The sequence below is a fragment of the Lampetra planeri genome, chromosome 27 (assembly GCF_965212315.1).
Source record: "Lampetra planeri chromosome 27, kcLamPlan1.2.h2, whole genome shotgun sequence".
NCBI classification, from domain to species: domain Eukaryota; kingdom Metazoa; phylum Chordata; class Hyperoartia; order Petromyzontiformes; family Petromyzontidae; genus Lampetra; species Lampetra planeri.
Window position 1 is genome coordinate 2,212,802 of NC_136133.1, and position 24,997 is coordinate 2,237,798.

General features: G+C 46.6%; 2 protein-coding genes across 3 annotated transcripts; both read right to left on the reverse strand.

The window, feature by feature from the left end:
* Positions 1 to 578: 578 nt before the first annotated feature.
* Positions 579 to 7,987, reverse strand: LOC144727997 (gastrokine-2-like). Its single transcript, XM_078607181.1, has 6 exons — positions 7,789 to 7,987; positions 6,403 to 6,534; positions 4,029 to 4,166; positions 2,299 to 2,409; positions 1,913 to 2,051; positions 579 to 1,663 (listed from the first exon to the last, which is right to left on the reverse strand). The coding sequence occupies exons 1-6, from the start codon at positions 7,831 to 7,833 to the stop codon at positions 1,563 to 1,565; spliced, it is 666 nt and encodes a 221-aa protein (XP_078463307.1). The 5' UTR covers positions 7,834 to 7,987; the 3' UTR covers positions 579 to 1,562.
* An 8,347-nt stretch (positions 7,988 to 16,334) lies between these two features.
* On the reverse strand, positions 16,335 to 24,354 carry CWC15 (CWC15 spliceosome associated protein). Of its 2 annotated transcripts, none has more exons than XM_078607182.1 (7): positions 24,223 to 24,354; positions 22,586 to 22,728; positions 20,435 to 20,541; positions 19,805 to 19,905; positions 19,261 to 19,371; positions 18,267 to 18,373; positions 16,335 to 17,248 (listed from the first exon to the last, which is right to left on the reverse strand). In XM_078607182.1, exons 2-7 carry the CDS (start codon positions 22,720 to 22,722, stop codon positions 17,119 to 17,121), a joined length of 693 nt encoding a protein of 230 aa, XP_078463308.1. In that variant the 5' UTR covers positions 22,723 to 22,728; positions 24,223 to 24,354; the 3' UTR covers positions 16,335 to 17,118. The 2 variants fall into 2 exon arrangements, with proteins under 2 accessions (XP_078463308.1, XP_078463309.1); XM_078607183.1 differs by having other exon boundaries at positions 24,028 to 24,230.
* Between the last annotated feature and the right edge of the window lie 643 nt (positions 24,355 to 24,997).

A 24,997-nucleotide genomic window follows, 5' to 3' on the forward strand; every position in this document is an offset into this window, starting at 1 on the left:
ACGTCACCGCTCACTAGCCGTGCAAAATATATACATTATTGCGCCCCCTCCCCCCCCAATGCAAAAGTCTATTTTTACACTTTTTGCATTGTGTACAGTCTGGAAGCTACCCACATGCCAAATTTAAAGTTTGTTGCATGTTGGGAAGTATGCTAAACATTTCGAAAAGACACACATTCACAAATTTCCCTTTTATATATATAGATGGGGGTAAAGCACAGTGCGCGATATCACGTGACACGTGTATGCAGGCCCAACAAAGACTGAGGCGCGTGGGTCGCGTCTCGAAGCATCCAGCAGCATCCCAATGCCCCGTGTGATGCTACGCAGAGGCAGCCGTACGAGCGCTTATTCCTACTCGCGCTACGCAGTTTCTGATCACTCAATCGCGTTATATCCAATTCGCATCCGCGTTCTAACAAAAAAATGTGTTCCCTAATACATTCATCGCGTTATATCCAATGAACACACGCGTTATAGGAGAACAGACCGTATTCCTTAAATACCCTGAAGAAAAAATAGAAGTGTGTTTGGCGTGCATCAACAATGGAAAAAGTAATGATGACGCGGTCCAAAAGTGAGCTTTCACATTCGCAGTTTAATGCACACGTTGCTGATTACTCATAAAAACATCGGTTCAGTGATTAAAACATCAGGACAGACCATTAAGAAACAAAATAATTGAAAGTTGCAATCACTCTATGGAATATCTTTATTAAAATACGGGGTCATTAAATTGAGTACATATATAACGTGCACTCGTTTTCAGATAATGCATTCCTGAAATGGAAAAACAAACCACCCTATAATATTTGGAAAACAATATAGAAAGTCTGTGAGGAGAAAAAAACGATATTAATGCGTGCGCCCATGTGGTAGAGACAGCGCTAACGATGAAGCCACTCGGAGTGCATTCAGGGTTCTCATTGGGTCTCTGTGTGGGTCTATGGATCTCTGTGTAAGTTTATGGGTTTTTGTAAGTATATGGGTTTCTCTGTTAGTCTATTGATGTCTGTAAGTATTTGGGTCTTTGTACGTAGATGGATGTCTCTGTGTAAGTATATGGGTCTTTGTAAGTATGTGGGTCTCTCTGTAAGTCTATGGACCTCTGTGCAAGTCTATAGGTCTTTGCAAGTCCATGGGTCTCACTGTGAGTCTATGGTTCTCTCTGCGGGTCTATGGATCTCTGTGTAAGTCTATGGATCTTTAGTGCTGATGATGAAGCCACTTCCACCCATTCCTTTCCAGCCATTAAGTGAATCCACCTGCACGCCTCGTCACCTGAGACTTGAACTTTCCATCCCAACATGCAGTTTTTAGCCTCCTCAATCTGGACTCAACCTTCCATTAACATTGGATGGATGAGTCATTGGTCATTTGTCTCTGGGGTGGTCGGGTGATTGGAAACTTGTTTCTTAGTGGTCAGGTCATTAGAAATTGGTCTCTGGATGGTAGGGTCACAGGATATTGCCCTATGGTTGGTAGGATTATTAGAACATTGGCATCTGAGTGGTTGGGGCATTGCCAGGCCTGGTCAGAGAACCATCTCTCTGAGTCCATCATTAACCGAATGGGATGGTGACACCAATGTAGCAGGGGATGATGCTGCACACCTTGACAACAGCGTTCTTGATTTTGTTCCACCACCCACGTGTGGTCGGGTCTGCGAAGAGAACGGGAGAGGAGTGAGTTGAGAGGAGCCGTGGTCGACGCTGGGTACCTTCAACGAGTAGGCAAGGACCTCTCGCAGTGACGGACGGTGGTCTTTGGCCCTCGGTAGGGGAATAAGTTCCCCACCCGCGTTCTACTTTGTGCCGTGAGTTCTACACTCTGTCGTCTTCTCCTCAGTATTTGGGTTCTGTGCTAAAGAACTGTACTCAGTGTTGAGTTGTGGACTCAGAGCCGTACTCACTGCCCTTGACGAGCCAGAATGTTCTGACGTCCTTGCAGAGGAGGCCGGAGCTGCGGCCGAACAGGGATCGGTCGAAGATTTCTGGACCCGGAACGAAGGAGGAGGCATCCGGGTTGTCCTTCTCCTGAACCGTCTTACCCTGTGACACGACCATCATCAACATCGTCGTCATCATCATTCATCGCTGTCATCTCTCTCCTGCACTTTTTGATATATCATTATCATCATCATTAGCAGCAGTAGTAACAACATCGTTATCATTATCGTCATCATCAATTCTAGGAGCATCACCACCATTATTAATCACAGCATCAATCATGAATACCAGTGCTGCTAATGGTGCCAGTGATGGTGTTGGTTCGTGTTGTTCGTGTTGTTGGGCTCACGTTGAGGTTCTTGAGGCTGTCTCTCAGCTTGGAGAGCGACGGGACATCCTCGGCGCCAAGTTTCCGCACGTAGCACTCGCCCGGGTCGTTCGTTCTCATCACCACGAGGTTCTACAAAACGTCAACATCACCATCGACATCATCATCATCATCACCAACATCACAGTCATCATCAGTATGGTCCCCATCGTCAACATCGTCAACATCACCATGACCATCGAATCATTATCATCATATTTTTTCTATAAATCGATCAATCTTTTTTTAACGTGCCAAAATTTCCCTCAATAAAGTAGGCATCAGTGCACATTGATGCGAGAGTGCATTGTGTTAGGAGCACAATAGTAATGTTCGGCTGTCACTACAGAAGTGGTTATGACTCATGACTATGTTGGTATTGTTAATATACTTCATGTCTTTAAAATGAAAGATTACGAGGATGCTAAGGTCCAAGAGGGTTGGTGGTGGCGGTGGAGCTATAGGTGATAATGGTCGTGGCATGTACGGACTGCGATGTGGTGAAGATGGCTGTGGAGTTTTTGTAGATGGTGGTGTATGAAGATGCATGTTTGGTGGCTAGTGGTGTGGTTGTGTCTCCAAGGTCTAGCAGATGGTGTTGAATGTGGCAAGGGATGTCAGGTCATGGGCGGTGGAGGTGGTAGAGTTTGTGCAGGTGTTGGAGATTTAGGGGCTGATGGTGTAAGTGTTTCAATGTTTAGGTGTTACTCAAAACCTCAGAGATGGCAATGGAAGTGATATCAGAATTGTAGACCCTGGAGGTAGTGCCGGAGGTGCAGAATGGTGGAGGTGACGTTGCAGGTCTAGGAGGTGGTGGAGTATACGGCGGACATGTAGATCATGGGCACGGTGCCGCAGTTAGAGGTCTAGGAGGTGTTGGGGATGCTCATCGATGCGGGCCATGTGGATGTTTCTGCTGTGGGAGCTGGGTTCTTGGCTGCAGATGTGGTTTGCCTGTCACTCTCTCCGTGGTTGGCATCGATTTCTTTCTTGGGGTCCTACCTCCACATTTAGAAACATGCATTAAGATGATTTAGATGATTTAGATTATTTTGGTGATATAAATGTCCAAATGATAGGCCACTTTGTTGAGCTACCATTTGTGGCCAGGTCGCTTTTGAAAAATGATTTCATACCTCAGTGGGCTTTGCCTGGTAGTATGGGGACGGTTTAGTTGTATTTGTTTGTGTTTGGGTAATTTGTTTACCTTTAATCCCACATAATGCACGGGCATAATATGACTACGCATTCCACAAGTAGTGACTAATCCCATATCTGCATTTTTCATAAATATGCTAAATTCCTCTGTTGATATGTAAATTCCTTTGTCAAGGCGCTCTTCCTCCCCTAACCCCTGCTTAAATATAGGCTGTCAAGCTTGGTGGTGTTTATTCAGATGTTGTCTTTCCGACAGACCTGTTCTTCACCTGAGGACGGCTGCTTGTGTTGTGGCCGAAACGTCGTGAGAATTGTATTATTATGTTTTAGTTTTATTATTTTATTATCTCCCTTCTACGTGACTTTACCGAAAGAACCAAGAAGTTGTTTACCTTTCTTGTACTTTCGTGTTTTTTGTATTTTTTGTTGTTGTAACGTTCTTACCCACCCCACCTAGACATCTGTGAAAAAGAGCTTTATAGCTCATCGGATTTCTCCAGTATAAATACTGATTCTGATTCGTTGATGTTGCTGCTGCTGCGTGATGGACTCGCCTTGGCATAGTCGAGGAGCGTGGTGGAGGAGACGTTGCCGTTCTGGATGTAGAAGGTGGCGATGTTCTCTTGGGGGTTCACCTGCACCGTCTGCTCCTCGGGCTTCCCATCTTTGTCCTTCACGATCACCTTATAGAGCTGCTCTCATTGGCACCAAATTACAAAAACAAGGTTCCCCCCCTATGAGCCTTGACAGACTTTTGGGGCAAGTGCTGTTAGCGAGCACCTATGAAGGCCGGCACGGTGCACGAGGGGGTGGGTGGCCAGCACCACGCCCGGTCGCTTTTGTTTCCCAAGTGGCGATGTTTACACACCGCACCAGGTACTCATTTGAGGCTTAGTCAACTTAGGAGACGCCCAGCACGTTTCCAGATTATCGTCACCGAATTATACACATGCGTGCCCACACACACACACACAAACGCAACACGAATCAGGCTACATTCAGAAATATCTCTGATCAAATCACCCATAATAGATCAGGCCCGATCTCTTTCTATCTCGAAAGCTAAGCGGGGCTGAACCTGGATAGTGCTCAAACACGTGACCCGCATGCCCAAACAGGTCGTCATAGGGCCACGTGGTGGGCAGTGGAAGGCAGTGGAGGGAAGAGCAGCGAAGCCCCCCCCCCCCTTGTCTATACTCCCCGTGCCCCCCTTCCCCACCTTCACCAACTCGTAGTTTACCAGGTCATCCATCCAGCAGTGGAGTCACACAACGTGGCTGCACATGCAGAGACGTTGCTTACGGGAGAAAGTGAGAGGCTGAATCCGCTTCCTGAAGAAGCCGACGAAGCGAAACGTCGGACGTAATGCCGCACAAAACGCGTTACAGCCCAAACACGCATCTGAGAGCCAGGCCTATCGTATAATTTTCTGTTACGCGTATAAGGAAGCGTTAATCGTCATCGTCATCATCATAATAATGCCCTGCCATTCCCATGGGCTCAATTCTAATTCTATCCCATTCCGAGTGTGCCATCTTCTCCCGTGAGCTTCTAAAAATAAGTATTAATCTCGTTCAAGTCCATTACCCTTGAGCATATCTTTTATTTCCCACTGGTTATCAATGTTTAATAATGTTCACTCTCACGGCCGCAGAATCCGCGAAGTTCCCAGCGGAGGGGCTCCCCGTCGTGAATCAAGTTTCAAGTTTCATTTACTAGGCATAGCCCTGTGAGCCATGCGGCTCTTGAGTCGGGTGCAACCGCAACAAACAAAATATGAACACAGAACATCTTAAAGCGACGACGCGCAACAGAAACATCCTGGAATAAACCAGCAAATATCCCCCCCCCCACCCCCCCAAAAAAAAGTATTAAAACGCTGTGTGAAAAAATCACAATGTGGTGCAAGCCAACAACAACAACCATGAGACAATTTAGATTAATCATATGTTTTCAAATCACTAGAATAAAGCAATAAAAACAATGTAACAACAGTAATCATAGGAACTGTGATTTAAATTGAACAATAAACGATATACATAACACGTATGACCAAACTTGCAGCCATATGATGGAGTTGGTCATCGATGATTGTTCGGCGCGCGATTATCTGGCTGCTGCTGCTTCCAACATTACCCGTCGGTCCTCTGCCGATAAGGTTAACCAGTCGACATTATAGACTGCCAGTACGCTCACTCAGTTTAATAACCATTGCTACAGTCTATATTTTAGACTGCCAGTACACTCATTATTATTTTTATTATTATTTTTACTATTTTTCTATCTACGTGACTTCACTGACACCTGTATATTTGGAGTTTGCATGTTCTCCCCGTGATCGTATGGATTTTCTACGGGTCCTTCGGTTTTTCCCTCCACATTTAGAAACATGCATTTTGGGTGTTTGGCTGCTATAAATATCAACATCACAAGCTATCATTTGTGGCCACGTCGCATCTAAAAAAGCGATATAACTCAGTGGGCTTTACCTGGTAAAGTAAAATTTTTTTTATAGTTTAGTATATGTCTTTACAGTTTATATAGTTTAATTAGAATATAGCTTTATAGTTTAGGTCCATAAACTCTCGAGGTCGTGCAGCACCCATTTCGCCCCCTCGATCGGATCAAACAGAAGCTGCTTGGGCATGCGGTGGCTACATGATCCCAGTCTTGGGTAATGCGCGACACACGAACATACGAACACACAAACACAAACAAACACACAAACACACACAAACAAACACAAACAAACACACAAAATCACACAAACACACACAAACAAACACAAACAAACACAGAATCACACAAACACACACAAACACACGAACACACAAACACACACACAAACACACGAACACAGAAACAAACACAAACACACAAACACAAACGAACACAAACACAAACGAACACACAAACGAACACACGTACCTCGGTCGCGTTCTGGCCACCGATGAAGACTCCCAGCAGGACGCCCGCCACCACCACCGCGACCAGCAGCACCAGCAGCGACGCGCAGACGATGACGAACTTGCGGCTGAACCTGGACTGGGCCGGGTACGCCTGAGACAAACACAGACACGGCGCGTGACACAACCACGGATCGTACTGACACAACAGACAGGATCACCACCACCTCGATCAGCACCAGCATCAGCAGCGACGACGAGTAGATGATGATGAACTTGCGACTGAACCCTGAACTGGGCCGGGTACGACCGAGACAGCCACAGACACGGCGCGTGACACGATCACCAAATCGTGCTGCTTTCAAATTAACGATGTTCATCTCGCCCAAATGACGATACGAGCGGTCTTCTTGGTTCTTTCAGTAAAATCACGTAGAAGGGAAAAATAAAAAAATAAAATGTTTTATTATTATTTTATTATTTCCCTTCTACGTGACTTTACCGAAAGAACCAAGAATGTGAATCCATGCAGTCACGAAAGCTTTAAATCGAAATTTGGTACGAGCGGTGTTTAAGGAAACGCGACAGCACGTAAGAGGTGCGACACCTCGAGAAGGCTACCGTGTCCCATCCTGCTGCTGGGAACCATCAACTGCATCAAAACCCTGATATCCAGGGCACCTGCACATCCACCAACCCCCCACTCCTCCCCCAAGTTCTGCGGTCCTCTATATATCGAGGTGTTATCAGCCAATGAACGAGTATTTACATGTAGGTATCAAGCGCCACTGATGTTGGTCGTGTCCGGGAATCGAAATCACGGCCCCAGGGCTCACATGGCGAAGTGCTAACCAGTGCACCACTGCTCCACCCATATTTAATTTTGCTCTGCCTTTATATCGCATAATTATTATATCAATCACTTCTTTATCCAGGAAAGTCACACTGAATTGCGGTTTCTTTGTCGGGAGGGTCCTGCATTAGTTTTTATTTTATTTTAAGATGTTTTTTTCTGCCAATTAATGCCTTGTAAGTATTTGGCTGCTATTAATGTCCACGTGATAAGCCACTTCGTTGAGCCATTCTCTGTAGCCAGGTCGCTTCTGTAAAAGAGCTGAATAGCTCAGTGGGACTTACGCTTATCACGTGATCATGTACAGCAGCCAAATACCCTAAACGCGTGATGTTGATTCTAAAAGTAGATGGGAAAACCCGAAGGACCCGGAGAAAAATCCACATGAACAGAGAGAGAGACACGCAAACTCCAAATATACAGCAAGCGTCAGGGTCGGGATTCGAACCGACGACCTCCTGTACACCAGGCGAGGAAGAGAACACCTTCAGGGACATTGAATGCAGTAACAGACGAGGTGTTTGACGGTCACCCTCTAACTCCGGGGTGTCTCACCGGAGGGGCGTCCAATGCAGCCATCGAATCAAACCCTTTCTCCATGGTGGCTCTCGTCGGCTCTTGGCTGACTTCGACAGTAGCAGCTCCACCGCTCCCTCTGTGACATCGTCTCGCGACGGCGAACGGCCTCTTATAAGCACGATGCGCTCGGGGGAGAAAGAAGGCAGGGAGGAGGTGGAGGTTGGTGACGGTGGTGGTTGTGATGGAGGTGGATTGGGATTTCTTTCAGCCAGGATTAAGCCGCGGTGGAGGGCGGGGTGGCTGGGAATGTTTGAATTGTGGACTTCTTCTTACAACAATAACGCCAACCACCACCAACCACCCCACGCATCGCCTCTCTCTCAGTGCCCCCCCCCCCAGTCGTGTCGCGTTACCCGTGTGAAATAATGGGGCTCGGTTTGTGTCCCCCCCCCCATTCCTCCCAGAAGAGACACGCAATATGCAAATAGCCGAACTCGTAATGAAAACATGCTGATCGCTGGGGAATTCCAGAAAGTGTGGCTTTGAGTTGAAATAAGTGGCGCTGCTGTGGTTACAAAGACATCATACTGCAACGGAATCACCGATCTTGATGATATTAGCCAATAAAAAATATTGTTTAATATTGTTTAATATTTTTATTATTTTATTGTTTCCCTTCTACGTGACTTTACCGAAAGAACCAAGAATATGAATAAGAGAACAATCGTTTAAATAACTATGAATAAAAGTGGCAACTTTCCTCCACGGTGATCAGGCGTGGAGCCCTGACGAGACACACGGCAGCAGGAGGCAATGGTGGCTTACGCTGCACTGATGATTCCTAAAAATTATGAAGTCTGTAGCTGTCTAAAATTATATGGCCGCAATTTTGACTTCACGAGTTGGTGGTTTTTCAGTTTCATTCAGTTTCATTTATTAGGTAATTTCCCTGTGAGCCATGCGGCTCTTGACTCGGGTGCAACCGCAACAAACAAAAACATGAACAAGAAACATCTTAAAGTGACTACACGCAACAGCAAAATCCTGGAAAAAACATCAAAGTCGTCCAGAAACAAAAGCACCGCATTTCAACGCTGTGTGCAAAAAAATCCCAGTGGGTTGCAAGTCAAACAATAACAACCATAAGACAATTTTGATGAAAGTTATCAGGCTAATTCTAGATTTGAAGCGGAGAGATGAAATTGTGGCCACGCGCAGGAGCCAATTGGAACTTTGGCATCGCGAAACCTGTGAGAGGTGGCAATGGTTCAGTGGGAGGGAAAAAACTTTCATCCAACAGTGGCTGATGATAATGTTTTAATTTAAACACGTTTTCTTTCGCATTGCTTTCACCCCTTTGGCATAGAAAAAACATCTCATTCTTGAATAGCTGATGGTTGTTACCGTTCACAAAACACAAGAACGCTATAGAATTTCTAGTCAAATTTTCTCTTTCTTAAAGCTACGGCTTTGGGATTTTCTAGGGACTCAAAAAAACCCAACATCTTTACATCCTTTAGTCAAATTACCTTTGATAAACGGCGGTGTCGTGGGGGGGGGGGGCCGTGGCCCTGGAATTGTTGTTACTGGTCAGCCTTTACTCAAATTTCGCTCTGTAAACAGAGGAGGAAAGAAAGACGCCCTTAACAGTAAGTGCGCGTGTATTTAAGACGGGATGAAAACTGTGTTTTCAAAACACACCGCGTGGGAAGTATTAAAATAATAAAAATAAAAATAATAAAATAATTCTCACGACGTTTCGGCTTGCGTTGTGGCCGAAACGTCGTGAGAATTATATTATTATGTTTTATTTTTATTATTTTATTACTTCCCTTCTACGTGACTTTACCGAAAGAACCAAGAAGATGAATCCCTGCAGTCACGAAAGCTTTAAATCGAAAAATCTTCCCCTTCCTTGTGTTACCCCCCCCACCTGCCTCCCCTACCTGCACGGGCAGCTATTCGAATCACCACCGACGGTCATCGGCCACTGTTGGATTGTTTGGCCTTCCCCAAAGCCATCGCCGTCTCTCGCGGCGTTCATGAGATCCACCAAACGCCTGCACGCCAGCGGATTGTTACGCTCCATCTCTACAACAGCGGTTCCCAAACTTTTTATTATTATTATTTTGGCAACAGTGCCCCCCATCCCTCCGTGTTGAATTTTGTTTCAACCAAGTGTGTACCCCCCCCTCCCCTTGCCTGACCCAACATGGTTGTGAGAAATAAATGTGTGAATAATGACCATCAACGAGGTATTCATGCAGCAGCGGATTGACCATGGCTGCTGCTGATGCTGCTGCTGGTTGGTGGTGATGATGGTGATGATGGTTTATCTCCATCTGTTCCGCGCTTGGGGAAGGAATCAGAGTCGGAGCGGAGCCCACACAGGAAGAGGAGGCTCGGGCAGCCGGGCGAGGGAAAAGCACCACGGGTTGTCGTCGTCGTCACAAGAGGAGCAGAGCAAACCATCATCACGCGGACTCCGTCATCCTCGCAGCAGCAGATTTTGGCAAACCGCCGAACGAAGACGGTCACCGTGTCGCGCGCTTTCAGATGCGCTTTTGCGGCCGTCTGGAACGCTCTTCCTTCCGATATTAGAAAGCCACCAGTAGCTATGCACTTGTAAATCTAGATTCAAAATTTATTTCTTGAGGACTGCTTTTTGCGTTTGATTTTTTGTCCCCCCCTACCCCCTGCACGTCAGTGACGGGATGTTAACTCCATCACCTGGTATGCAGGAGGTCGTGGGTTCGATCCCGAAATTGACACCTGCTGCTGTATATTTGGAGTTTGCGTGTCTCTCTCCCCGTGGTCGCATGGATATTTCTCCGGGTCCTCCGGTTTTTCCCTCCACAGTTAGAATCAACATCACACGTTTAGAGTATTTGGCGGCTATACATTTCCATATGTTAAGCCATTTTGTTGAGCTATTATTTGAAAAAGAGCTATGTGGCACAGTGGGCCTTACCTGCTAAAATAAAATATGACCGGACTGAGACCATCACCTCACTACATTTGAGAACCAGGTGGCTGCCTGGTCCACAGGTGGTTGCCTGGATCACAGGTAACTGCCTGGATCACAGGTAACTGCCTGGATCACAGGTGGTTGCCTGGATCACAGGTAACTGCCTGGATCACAGGTAACTGCCTGGATCACAGATGGTTACCTGGTCCACAGATGTCTGCCCAGAGGTCGAGCAGCAGGAAGGAAGCGATGGCGCTGGGCGGTAGCATCAGTGGCAATTACCTTTTGACATCACGCCGTTTTCGCAGGGGAGAAGCATTAAAATATAAACCACAGAGCAGTTGTACTTTTACAATGTACACTTTATTAAACCACCCTTTCGACGGCAATCTACTTCTTCAAGCGATTATAAACTGCTACCCACTTTCTTCAACGCCATGTACACACTGTACAAAACCTTTAAGTGAGTGGTTCTTAACCTTGACTGCAGCCTTGCACCCCTTCCGTTCGCAATCGTTTAAACTTTCATTATGTTAATACATGCATAGGTTTGATGAAAGAAAGTGTATCGATGATTTACCTTCTAAATTAAATCTGGCCATGTCTCGCACACCCAGAGAGGGCATCTCGCACCCCAGGTTAAGAACCACCGCTTGAAAGCATCACATCAATTCCATCTGGAGCCACCGCGCAACAGAGGTCGCAAACGGGTTTTGATTCCTTACCCGTATACCCGTACCCGGCCGAACCAGGGTCGCTAACCCGTACCCTACCCGAAATGAGTGACAAACAGTTACTCACCAGTGACTCACGGACTACCCGTACCCGTACCCGGCCGCACCAGGGTCGCAAACGGGTACCCGTACCCGGCTGGGTACGGGTAGCCGGGTATCGGGTAGGGTACGGGTATCGGGTATCGGGTACCCGGTTGCGACCTCTGCCGCACAAAGACCAATGTACTCTCGTCGGTAATCGCCTCACTGAAGCAAGTTGGAAAATGACGCCTTTGGCACCTTTCAATCGGCCTCTCATTAAAGACGGGATATCTCCTTCACCCGCTGTCAAGCGACTTTTTTTCCCCCAAATGCAGTCTCACGCAGATGTAATCGATTTCCATTCAGCCGCAGAACTGCCCTCTCGTTGAATTGATCGAGATCACCAAACTCAACAACATTTGGATATCTGGCTCTGCAGCGATGTTCACCGATAACTTTATCGATAATAACCAGACGGTATGAGTTAACGTGGCAACCAAACGTCAAATTCTGATGCCGTTCATTGTGGCTTTGGTGGTTGTGTCGTAAAGACATGTTCACACACGCGCAGCGATTGTTTTGAGTAATTTCTGATGTCGTAGTCGATACAAAAAAAAAACGCGACTGTATGTTTATTGATAGAGAAACGAACAGAACTGATCAAACTCGCTCGCGCCTGCTGGAGCTCAGATTCGACCACTCGTCACTTTGAGATTTGCGTCGTGCTCACTTGCATCATCGTGTAAGGAGGTGATGCGAAGTTGAAGCCAGGGATGGCCCGTGCCTTCCTTTGTGTTTAGTTCTGTTGTCCTTCCCCCGCACCTCTGACTAGCATGGTTGGCTACGTACGGCGCGAACGAAGTTCAAACAGGCCAACAGCTTCACAAAAATATTCATCCATCTCTGTAAGAAACTTAGCCGCACGCATCAGATGCTAGAGGGCATATTACGACGCGGCAACACTGCGTTTCTGTCCTCAAGCCACCCTTTGCCGCTCTGCACGCGTCTCTTGCAGTCATAATTGACTGGGGTGTGCGTGTGTGCCTGTGTTAACGCGTGGGCCACCACAGGTATTTTAATATCCTTTTCGACCACGGTCGGGAAATATTTTCTAACACCCCCCCCCACTCACCTTTTGTAAGCGCCGCTTAAGCCCGGTCAACTTCTCAAATACCCGAGCAACTCACTGCCAACTCAAACAATTGAACAAGTCTTTCGCCAATAAAACTTGAAACATTGCGAGTCAAACGCTTGGAAAAATCACCGCCAGCTCAAACAAGCAATGGGAGCGTCACTCATAAATCAACGGTCAGCAGCCCTCAGCCATTAATTGTAAAATGCCCCATGGCAGGGGCAAGGCGACCCATGGGACAATCACCGTGCGCTTTCCAGTGGTATTCATTAACTCGTGCCAGTGTAGCTCTGAAAATATATCCGCTTTCCTGGGCTGTTATCTTTTACACGAAGGTTTGTACTGCTCCGAGAAATCCGAATGATACTGTGATTCGTGGCATAACTAGCAAAAGCATAATTCGGAAAATGGGGGGAGGGTGGAGATACGTGCGAGTTAGAGCAGGACGAGTTGACCCCAGTCAAGACTTGAACTCTTGCCTCTTAAGACTGCGAGGTCATCGTTGGGTGCATCGCAGCAATCACCTGGGCCTGTAACCACCGGTGAGAGTTGAGGTTTATTACAGAGCCCGCTCAATCGACATCAACCAGCCCTCAGGCGACCGGGGAAATCAACCTGAATACCACCTTCTCTGAGACTTTGAAACTCCTTCGGATTATCACATTGCGACCCCGATGACCATTGATGAAGCTGAAAGGTGTTTTTCAACTTTGAAAAGATTGAAAACATTTCTGAGAAACGCCATGTCCCAGGACCGCCTCAATGCACTTGCTTTCAATGTAAAAGAAGCTGATCAATGAAATTCTAGACTTCAACAGACGAGCGATTGAAAAGTTTGCTCCTCAGAAGGATCGGCGTGCCAAATTAAGAAATACAGGGTGTTTAAAAAATATGGACCCAATTTCAAAGCAGTATATTTCACGATGGCAACATGGTACAAATACACGAAAAGTTACAAACGGTTTAATGAGTTATCAAGTTTTACTAACCATTTTATAAATGCTCTATGTGCCCTCCACCTGCTGTACGGACAACATCGAGACGATAGTTTAATTCGTCCCAAACGCCTCTCTTCTCACGTTTTCCTCGGAGGTGTGTGGTCGCCCTGTGCTCTTCCCCTTACATCAACAGCAACCTGCTTCCTCAAATTGTCAGTACCAACGACGAATGCTCTTTGACATTGGCGGATCAATGCCAAAACGCCGTTGAAACGCACGCTGCACCGCAATTACGGATTCAGTCTTGCTGAACTGCAAAACGCCTTGTGTTGCGGGGTAAGCGTCTTGTGAATGACTGACGCTAGGGGATGTTTGTGAGCTGGGAGAGGCATCTCACGGTAATTATTTGAAACTATATGCCCCGCCCTATGCCCCACCCACTCTATGCCCCGCCCTCTCTATGCCCCACCCTGTCTATACCCCGCCCTTTCAAGTGGTAAGATTTTCATTCATGGGCGGTTCGTGGTTGCAGAGATATAGCGATTTCAAAACGGGTCCATCTTTTTGAAACACCCTGGAAATAGGTCAATTCAGAGGAAAGGCAGCCTATTTTAGAGTCGCCCATCTTGGGGATATTATGTGCGGTAAGCTATGTTAATTATTTAATGGGAATTTAATAGGTCGATTAAAATATGGTTAGGCATGTACTCTAATATCACTCATGTGGCCTTAAAACCAGAAATATTTGTTACATTGAACTTAATCGTGGCTTAAACCCAAATTAAAATGTGGAGGATATCAGTATAAACGTATCTTTCCATTTGACAATGTAGTCAGTGTAAAGTGGTGTTACAGTTACCACAAACAGTGAGACAGTGACCACACAACGAAACAAGCTGGAGTGAAAAGTAAAGAAAATAGTAGAGCCTGTGTACATTTTATTAACGTCCTTAATAGAGGTTTTTGGGTTAGATCGCGTAAATATATAAACGTGTCGTTAAAACCCGCCACCACCCGACAGAGCCAACGAGTAAGGGTTGTCAATACAAATGTTTGTGTCGGTGGGTTGTATGACAGCATGTGGCGGCTATTGTACAGTATGCAGGTCTTGGTTGCCTCGACTAATTTGTCGAGTCGTATCAGCTGATCTGTAATTGTTCTTTAGGCTTTTGGCAGTGTCAAACGGGTTGTGTAGTGTGGACTTGAGGGTCATGGGGAGAGCATCAGAGTGCTTTTTTTTGTTTCGTATTGTTTATAAATGCCGACCGTCGGTAGATAAGACAGTTTTATCACTAATTATAACACCATATTTTGAGAGGTCACTCAACTGCCCCACCTAGTAGGCAAGTCACAAGCCGCCACTGGTGACCACCATGCATACAACAGCTGTTTTGGCTGCGGCAGGGATGTGTTACACAACGCAGCAACAATGTTGTACTGTCCATCTTCTCTCCCAACTTCTATGCTCCCCGCATCACCGAACCGCACATTGACCAGCGGTGGTATGTCAAAGGTCCTCATCCCGCAGTGGACTGACATATTACACTGCACACCAGGCGAAGTGCATTGGCTCGAAGTCAGGGTAATCATCAGTGAAATCCGCTCCGGTGTTTCTATCCAAGAAATCCATGCAGCCTCTGGGGAGAACTGGGCCCAGTGACAAGCCCAACAACAACCACAGATGCACGAAACATTGCGTACACTTCCCGACGGCTCGCTCACACCACTGCTGTTGCAAAGGCCTCCACTAAAGGGAGCTCTAGAGAACCAAGGTATTTGGGTCGACACTTCCACACCAGCCAGACGTCTCTGAAGGGGGGCGAGAGTACCCACGCTTTACCTCATCACACACGACCCCACCGATCGACCCAACCGTGGCGTGTCAATTTCTACTGCTGGGTGGGCAGAGGCGGCCCGATTGAAGTAACTTGCCCATTGCTTGAACCCCTTTGACACTACCAAAAGCCTAAAGAACAATTAAAGATCAGCTGACACGACTCAACAAATTAGCCAAGGCAACCAAGACCGCAAACTGTACTGGGAGCTTGAAACAAACCGGCGACCCCTGAACATTTTCAAATCCAAAGCCCTCACCATTTACGACACTTCTCTACTGCACCCAAATCAATGTCACCTGTAACGACAAAACTCGAGGTGGAATTCAATGCCTGCCTGAAGTGGAGCCGGCGTGCATCACTGGTGCGCACAAACACAAAGTACTCACCACAGCTGCACACGACATACACTCCTCGTACACGATACACTCCGGTTGCACTTGTTGTAAACTTGCTCAGCATTAGCACACGTGCACCCTTGTTGGTCTCAAGACAAAACTTACAAACGTACGTACACAACACACACACAAACCTGTCATCACTACATTCACCACAAAAAAAAACCCAACATGAAACATACACACTCTTGCAGACTTAACTCACTCACTACGTATATTTTAGAACTGCTTTTTGTGTTTAGTTTGTTGTCCTTCCCCAGCACCTCCGGTCAGTACGGCTGGCAACGTATGGTGCGAAAGAAGTTCAACATACATACACACAACCATACACTGGAGCCCCTGGCCAGGACTCAAACAAGTTGCACACTTGCACGCACTCGGCACTCTTAACACACACACACACACGGGAAGAGTACGGATTCGGTAAAAAGTAACGATTCAGGGTCGAGATTCGATTCAGGAATTGATCCTTTTGTTTTTCACGATGTGATAAATGTAGCAGCTTCAATTATCTGCAGGGGGCCCCGTGAAACCCATTCTGTACAACGCAAAAAAATAATTGAAAAACATTTATTAAAACACGCGTGATTTGCCACATGTAATGTGAGTTCAAGAATCAATGTTAATGGATGCATCGATGCACCCCTTGACGCACTAACACTTGCGAAAACTCAACAAATGCAGTCACCCAATATACACAACTTACACGTCACACAAAGACCACCCCCCGCCCCCTCCCCGTGTAGCCTTGAACAGACTGCTGGGGGAATGTGCCGTTAGCAAGCACCTAATACCGGTACGGTGATATTGGCCAACACCACCCCATGGTCTCCCAAGCACTTATGTTTGCTACACTGCAATTAAGACGAAGTCGATCTAGAGAAGGCTCTGGACCGCATCCGATATCACTTGCCGGTGATGTTTGCCATGGTCAGGAATTGAACTCGGATAGCCGGCTTCGTGTGCAGTGCGTTAACCACTGCGCCAACGCTTCCACTACACAGACGTTTAGTTTCTTCAGCTTGTTGTCCTTCCCCCGCACCTCCGATTAGCGCGGTGAGCTACGTACGGTGCAAAAGAAGTTCAACATACATACCCACTGTACCTCACGCACATGCACGCACGCACGCACACACTCGCCCATTTTCCTCTTCACTGCGAACCATGGCCAGGAATAAAACTCAGGTTGCCACGTCAACCCTGTGTCAACTGCTGCCCTCTCTCCACCTCACAGGCCTGTTCTTTTCCTTTCACCGTCTTCTGCTCACCGCCACCAACCTCCTCCAATGCCCACACCCACATGCGCCATGCACCCGTACGTATCTCCGCGTCTCCGCTCCTTAGTGGATGTATTTGTCCATGAACTTTTTGTGGAACTCCGAGCGCAGCGTGTCATTCACAAACTGCTTCTCGTTCTTGGTTTCGTCCACCCCCTTGGCGCAGTTCTTGAAGACGACGTCGTCATCCCACCTGCACGCAAACAACGCCCCCAGCAGTGCAGCGTTTAACATTATCCAAATATATGTCGTTAACACGCCACCACCATCAGACCACAATTAAATTTTGTCACGTAAAACAAAACGTGCCAATTACTTCAGCACACCGGTTGTGTTGGAGAGTTTACGCACATTTACAATTGCAGTACCGTGACGTTTTGCTGGTTATTACAACAATCAGCTTCACCGGGCTATTAGCCAGAATTGTGAGGAAGTACTCCTGTTTCGGTCTTCAATTGGGAGAGTAAAGGTGATGTCATCACTTTAACCCAAAAAAACCTTCATGGATTATTAATTAATATTGGTTGCAAAAGCCTACGTGTTAAAGCCGTTAACTGACCGTCATGGCAAGCGCCATTAGTTTTTTCGCACAGTATGTAGCCAACTGTGCAAATAGGAGGAACGGGGGGGGGGGGGGGGTGAACAACAAACTAAACACAAAAAAACAGTTCTAAAGAAATGAGTATTCAATCTAGATTTCAAAGTGGTTAGCTCCAGTGGCTTCCTAATATCAGAAGGGTGTTCCAGGCGATTTCAGCATCACCTCTAAAAGCGAGCGATGCAGTGACCATATTTGTTTGATGGCCAGCCAAAGGCCACTGTGAAGATGACCATGGTGCTGTGGTCAGTACCATGCACGCCCGGTCACCGTTTTCTCTGCAGCGCTGATGCTTTTACAAACTGCACCATTTGCTCATTTAAGGCCGAGTCAGTGCAGAGGATGCCCAGAACCGGTTCTGATATCACTCGCCGATGATATTAACCATAGTCAAAAATCAAACTCATGTCACAGGCTTCATAAGAGTAGTGCGCTAACCACTAAAAATACAGCTCCCCAAATACACAGAGACATACAAAGATAGAGACACAGGCAAGTTCTGGGAGAAACAGCCTTTGACAGTAACGAGCCACCATGCTCCCCTTCCCCCAGACACACAACACGGCCATAATGAACCTGCAGGACCCGTCTCCTCTCCAGGTGTACAACGCACCTGCGCTTCACCTTGAACCCCTCGGCACCCGTCAGGTTCATGAGGGGGTTTCCACTCAGGATATTCTCCGTGCGAATTTTCTCCTCCTCGGATTTCTGTTCCCGCTCCTGTGGGAGACACGGCGAGGACCCATTGAGGATACAGTGGAGACACAGGGAGGATGGAGATATTCGGTGGTTGGTATTTTTGTTATAGACATGCAGCGGGTTGGTGAGAACGAGTGGGTAAACTGCTTGGGATATACAAGCAGACACGGTGGAGACAGGAGATGAGTGCGCAGGCTAAGACAGGGAAACAGGACCAGTAGGTGGCATACAAATGGACACAGAGGCAAGGAGAACACATTCCTCCTGTGGAGGGAGCTGGTAGGAACGTTGGGTTGCTCGGTCAATGGCCAGGGTCAACGGCGGCGTGGTGTATTCCGCAAATATGCCCGACTGTGAGGGCGGGCACAAGCCGGCGTGAGTAGGTTAAACGTTGAGTTTTATAAGGGCACCACGGGGTGACCAGCCCCTCCCCACCCAGCCCCACCCCTCCCACCCCCCACCCAGCCCCTCCCCACCCTCCCCTCCCCTACCAGTAATAGGGACAATGTTGGGAGATGCAAGTGGACAAAGAGGGGGACAGGGGAATAGGCAAACTGGCTGGGAAACAATTGGGTATGAGTGAGATGGGAGGGGAAAAGGATAGAATAGAGGAAACAAAAGAGATAAGAGCACGTGAAGTGATATCAGGAGCCAGGAGGGTGCCAAAGCAAAGGGTGCACGGATTCAGGCTGAGACAAGCAGCCGCAAGAAACAGCGAGTGAGAATATCGGCTCGGACCCAGGAGAGACCAGAAGTGAGAATTAGAATATTTATTTATACTGAGAGAATCCGATGAGTATATAAAGCCCTTTTTCACAGATGTCCAGTAGAGAAAGCAATACAGGGGAGACCAGCAGTGAGTTGGAGACGAAGGCAGACAGATGTGAGACAAGAACAGAGGGACGCACTCGCTTGGATTGCTCCTCCGCCCGCTCCTTCTTGATTTTGCTGAGCTCGGCGAGCAGAGCCGCTGTGTCATCTTCATCATCATCGCTGTCCTTATCCGAGGCATCTTCGTCCTAAAATGCGCAACACATACATGAACACGCTAAGGCACAGAGGTATTCACAAAAACAAAAAAACACTTGCGCACATCCGCTCATTCGTGTCTGACCAGGCAAACACAAGCATCATTTGGACCAGCATTTGAATTATAGTAGTGGTGATGATGATTATTATGGTGGGAGTGATGGCTGAAGTGGCGGTGATGTTGATGACTGTAATGGCAGTGATGTTGATGACGATATAATGACGGAAGTGGTGCTATAAATTGTGAAGTTGATGGCTGCGATGCTGATGGTAGTGATGGTGGAATAAGTGTTGACAGCAATGATGGTGACCGATGACGGTGGTGGAAGTGGTTTTGATGTTGATCATAACGTTGACAATAATGAATAACGATCATGTCTATGGTGACGGTGCTAGTAACGATGTTGCCATCCGCCGCTTCACCTCGTCACTCTCGATGGGGTCGTCAGCGTCGATATTGGCGGCAGGGATTTGGTCGATGCGCGGGCGCTTGGACGATGATGAAGAGGAAGAGGTGATGTGCTCTGCACACACACACACACACAAGTTCAATAAGGTGAGCTGTGTTCCTTGTGTTGTCTTGTGTTGATTATGTCCATTGTCTTCGTTGTCTGTCTACTGTGTTTGTATGTTCCCTGTTGTGTTCATTGTGGTGTTTTTGTGCGTTTTGTGTGTTGCTTTATGTGTACATTGTATTCGCTGTGTTGTGTTCATTGCCTTGATAATGCAAATAAAAAATGTGCAGTGGACCAGGCATCAAGATGCCCTTGCAGTGATAGATATGACTGAGCAGACTAACATTAGAAACGCAGTGTTGCTAGGTCAAAAATATTTACCCCCCCCTTGTACCCGATTTGTGTGGCTGAGATGCTTACAGTGATGGGTAAATATCGTTTACAGGCCGTTTCAAAGCGGTGGGTCTCATGTGGCCACAGGCCACAACGAGGTAAAGTTCTGTACTGTATCTGGAGCACGGGCTGTAAGTTCCCCACCCCTACAGTGGAATCTCCACCACTCCGATCACCCAGCTGCCCCCCCACCGCTGGCTCGTACCACGAGGGGCGCGCGACCGATCTCGTCCGGTTACTCTCTCGCGCTCCTCCAGCTCCCGGCGGAAGTCGCGGCCACGGACCTCATCCACATTGTCCTGGGTCGACTGCCTGGGGGTGTCAACATTATCAGCAGCAGCATCATCATCAGCAGTAATCATGATTCTCCATTTTTTGCATCATTTGTGAGCAGTAGTAGGTATGTTGAATTACTTTCACACCGTACGTAGCCAACCGTGCTAATCGGAGGAGCGGGGAAAGGTCAAAAAGCAGTAGCGAGTTCATCATTGTAGTAACAAGATCCTAAATGGCATTAGAAACATAAACATATTAATGAATGCCTAAGACATTCATTATTATGTTGCCAGATTGCAACGCTCAGTTACGCGAGTGTAGTTGCTAGGGGTGATGTCAGAACTTCAACTGCACCGAGCCAATTAGCTGCAAGGATGTTTGTAGCCAACTCTCATTGTACAGCAATCAGGTGGATGATCAAGCACTCACTGATTTATTCTGATCACTCGCTCACTCACCAGAGGTTAGCAGCCTCCGTTATCACTCTTCTATCACTCCTACAATGGTTACCGTTCCCGTGAATTTCTCTTATTGATTCGTTCACCCGTATTGAAGACACGGTTCACTAAACTGAATGATTCTTCTGATCAATACTGTGTTCAAGCACCATGCTGCAGGTCTCAACAACACACTCACTCAGCAACTCACCCACTTACTCACCACACTGGAAGTCACAATGCTTATATATAGGTTTCTTCACTTGTCCTACATGACTTTGAAATTCCCTCCCATGATCTTATTTCCCAAGTTCACCAGACGTGTTAACCCCTATCTATTACAACTTCAGTTTTGCTGTTTGTTGCTGGTGTCCTAACACAACACCGATACATAACCATGCAAACAACAACAACGTACGCCAACTGCTCAAACACAACCACCACAAAGAAAATGCTTAAACACAACTATACAAAACTGTTCAAAAACAACAAAGATTCACTCACCCTGCTCACCCCTCCTGCCCTAATAAAACAGGCACAAAGATCCCCCATATAGCCTAAACAGACTGTTAGGATAGGTCCTGTTAGTGAGCATCTTTGAAGCCCGAAACAGTACACGAGGGGGTGGGTGGCCAGCACTACACCCGACCGCCTGTGTCTCCCCAGTGGCAATGTTTTTACGCACTGCACCAGGTACTCATTTGAGGCTGAGTCAACCTAGGGGAGGCTCAGGACCGGTTCAGATAATCGTCACTGGTGCTGGCCGTGATCGGGAATCGAACTTGGGTCGCCGGGTTCGTAGCGCAGTGCACTAACCGTTAACACTACAACTCCCAAAAACAACAACCACACACAACCACAAACGTACTACAATAAACACAACTGCTCAAAAACAAGAAAATATGGAGCACCAGAAACGTATTTCCTAACTTAAAGAGTAATTGCAAGTGTCCAATTCCATATGGAAACAGAGTTACGCCATATACAAGCTTTAGCATATTAAATAATTGGGACTTGGGTTCCAGGATCTCAGCAATCTTGACCAATAAGCCACGCAACCACCTCCTGTTATGTGAATTAACACAGTCGCTGTATTGGACATAATATGTTTTCGTGCCACAACCTCCTGTATACCAAGCGAGGCAGTTAACATCTCGCCACCGCGGCACCCTAAACTTGATTCTAGATTTGAAGCTTTCGTGACTGCAAGGATTCATACTCTTAGGTTTTTTTCGGTAAAGTCACGTAGGTAAAGAATAAAATTAAAAGTTAATAAAAGTAATAATGGAAATAAAATAAAATAATAAATCACGACGTTTCGGAGGCAACACAAGTCTCCGTCATCAGGTGGGACCGTCTTGATGCAGTAATTTTAGCTGTGACGGTCCCACCTGATGACGGAGACTTGTGTTGCCTCCGAAACGTCGTGATTTATTATTTTATTTTATTTCCATTATTACTTTTATTAACTTTTAATTCTATTTTTTACCTACGTGACTTTACCAAAAAAACCTAAGAGTATGAACCCTAAACTTGGTTTAATCACGGGTGATTGATGCCCAGATTTGAACCCAGGATCTTAGCAGCGGCAGCTTAGCACTCCGGCAGCTCCGAGCCCCTCCGGCCACCTCCGCGTCTCCTACCTGTACTTGATCTTGGTGTGTCCGGGGAGGTCGCGACTCGAGTACTGCTTGGACAGGGCACTCAGGTCCCCGCTGCCCTCACCTTTGCCCCTCCCGCCCCTCGCCGGCTCGAACGTGGGGCGAGCAGCAGTTGTCATGGCGACCTGGTGAGCATGGCAACATTGTTATCATCACCTACCATAAACATCATCATAGACATGAACATTACATACTCTTAGGTTGTTTCGGCAAAGTCACGTAGGTAAAAAAATTATGTGACGGTTCCACCTGAAGACGGAAGCTTGTGTTGCCTCTGAAACGTCGTGATTTTTTATTTTACTTTTATTAATTTAATTTTTTTTTACCTACGTGACTTTGCCGAAAAAACCTAAGAATATTAATCATTGCAGTCACGAAAGCTTCAAATCTAGAATGAACATTACATTCCATATCTGTATTATCACCAACACTTTCATAAAAAAAACGGGCCATCAGTATAATTCATATTACCAGCATGACTCTGAGAGGCTTTCTGTGTGTGAAAAGTACTTCGGTTGTTAAACGACAACCAGTACACCTATCGATTTAAAGCTTTCGTTACCGAAAGAACCAAGAAGATGAACCAGTACACCATTAACCTGGCCTTCTCCACGTCTGCTCAGATTGACATTCGTACATGGTGTGGTATGCTAACAATGATCACTCGGGAGACAGACAGCCGGGTGTGGTACTGACCACACCACCTCCACGTGCAATACTTACCAACATAGTCTATTTGGCTATAAAATATATCTTGTGTGCGAGCTATATTTATGTATGGGTCTCTGAATGTGCTCGTCTCTGTGTGCACATGTGCTTATGTACATGTCTGTGTGTAGCTGTGCTTGCGTATTCATTTGTCCGCGTCAATAGATGTGTGCGTGTACTCTTACTTAAGTTTGTCTGTGCCAATACATGCGTCTGTGTCCGTACATTTGCCTATGTATGCATTGTCGAGATATACATGTGCGTACTCGTACGCGTTTGAGTGTACGAGTGGGCAAGCCCTACTCGTACACAAAATAAGAACGCTACCTTGGGACAAACGTGGCGTCAATGGAGCCGCACTGCTCGTCAGGATATCACATCACACTGATATTTGCCGAATGTTACTGTTCTACTTGTGTTGGTCGCAATAACCACCACAGTAACGGGCTTTGCGTCCGGGCCTAACAGTGGCGGGGTGTGGGGAGCCTCGGCATCGCCTGGTTTCGCACGCACGACGGGCGCCTTGAATGCCGCGGAGTTATAGTCGAGAACGCTAAGGCCTCGCCGAACACTGGGGATAAAGCAATTATCACGCGAAACCCCCGAGCAAAAAAACCGTAACCCTGCACCGATTGCGAAGTAACGTTGCGTACGATTAAGCACAACTAGAGTAACGTCAATTGTAAGTGCCATTTAAGCATACAAATGTGAAATACCTTTAAAATGATGTACAGGGCGAAGCCTGGATTGACTAGGCCTCAATTTCAAACACTGCCGATGTAACCGCTGGCAGCGTCCTCCAAACAAAAACCACCGTTCGGGGTGAAACAGAACGAAGGCACACGAGTCGCAACATCGACAGAGCCTCCGGCGAGTACCGAAAGAAGTTACGCGAGGAAACGTTTCCTCACCTTTTTTTATGCCCAAAGGCGCTTTCGCGAAACTGCGGGGTCCTGACGGAGAGCCCGGACCACGTGACCGGCCCCCTGACGTCACTTCCGCCCTCGGCGCGCACCCGCCACGTGCGTTCGCAAACTCGCTGTGGTTTTTTTCGGTAACGTCACGTAGGTAAAAAATATAAAATAAATTCAAATGAAGACAACTACATTTAATTATGAAAACAAAATGAAAACAAAATGAAAACAAATACATTTATTTATGAAAACAAAATGAAAACAAATACATTTATTTATGAAAATAAAATGAAAACAAATACATTTATTTGTTTTCATAAATAAATGTATTTGTTTTCATTTTAATTTTATATATTTTTACCTACGTGACTTTACCAAAAAAAACAAAGAGTATGGATCCTTGCAGTCACGAAAACTTCAAATCCAGAATCGCTGTGTGTCGTACAACCCGCCACCACCCGGACACGGCCATTGGTAAGGAGTTTTAATTGGCATGGTCTGTTCATGTAACAAACTTTGGGATGTTCTGTTTACGTGATAAACTTTTTCACATAAACAGAACATCCCAACGTTTGGCACGCAAACAGAACATGCCAATTTAAACCCCTTACCAATTGGTCGTGTCCGGGTGTGGGTCGTTAAACCCGCCACGTGACAAACTTTGGGATGCTCTATTTACGTGACAAACTTTAACAAACTTTGTCTGCCAAAGTTTGCCACGGAACATGACAATTCGTTACTAGTTCATCACTCACCGGTTCTGTGTTGGAGA

What these genes read in the sequence shown, in the direction of transcription:
- LOC144727997 (XM_078607181.1), bottom strand. Translation starts at nt 7,833, where the DNA reads ATGGAGAAAGGGTTTGATTCGATGGCTGCATTGGACGCCCCTCCG. An exon ending in ACAGCCTCAAGAACCTCAAC is followed by an intron (nt 2,052 to 2,298) that starts GTGAGCCCAACA and finishes GTCGTGTCACAG; the next exon opens with GGTAAGACGGTTCAGGAGAA. An exon ending in ATTCTGGCTCGTCAAGGGCA is followed by an intron (nt 1,664 to 1,912) that starts GTGAGTACGGCT and finishes TTCTCTTCGCAG; the next exon opens with ACCCGACCACACGTGGGTGG.
- CWC15 (XM_078607182.1), bottom strand. Translation starts at nt 22,722, where the DNA reads ATGACAACTGCTGCTCGCCCCACGTTCGAGCCGGCGAGGGGCGGGAGG. An exon ending in CACACCAAGATCAAGTACAG is followed by an intron (nt 20,542 to 22,585) that starts GTAGGAGACGCG and finishes TGACACCCCCAG; the next exon opens with GCAGTCGACCCAGGACAATG. An exon ending in GGGTTCAAGGTGAAGCGCAG is followed by an intron (nt 17,249 to 18,266) that starts GTGCGTTGTACA and finishes GTTTGCGTGCAG; the next exon opens with GTGGGATGACGACGTCGTCT.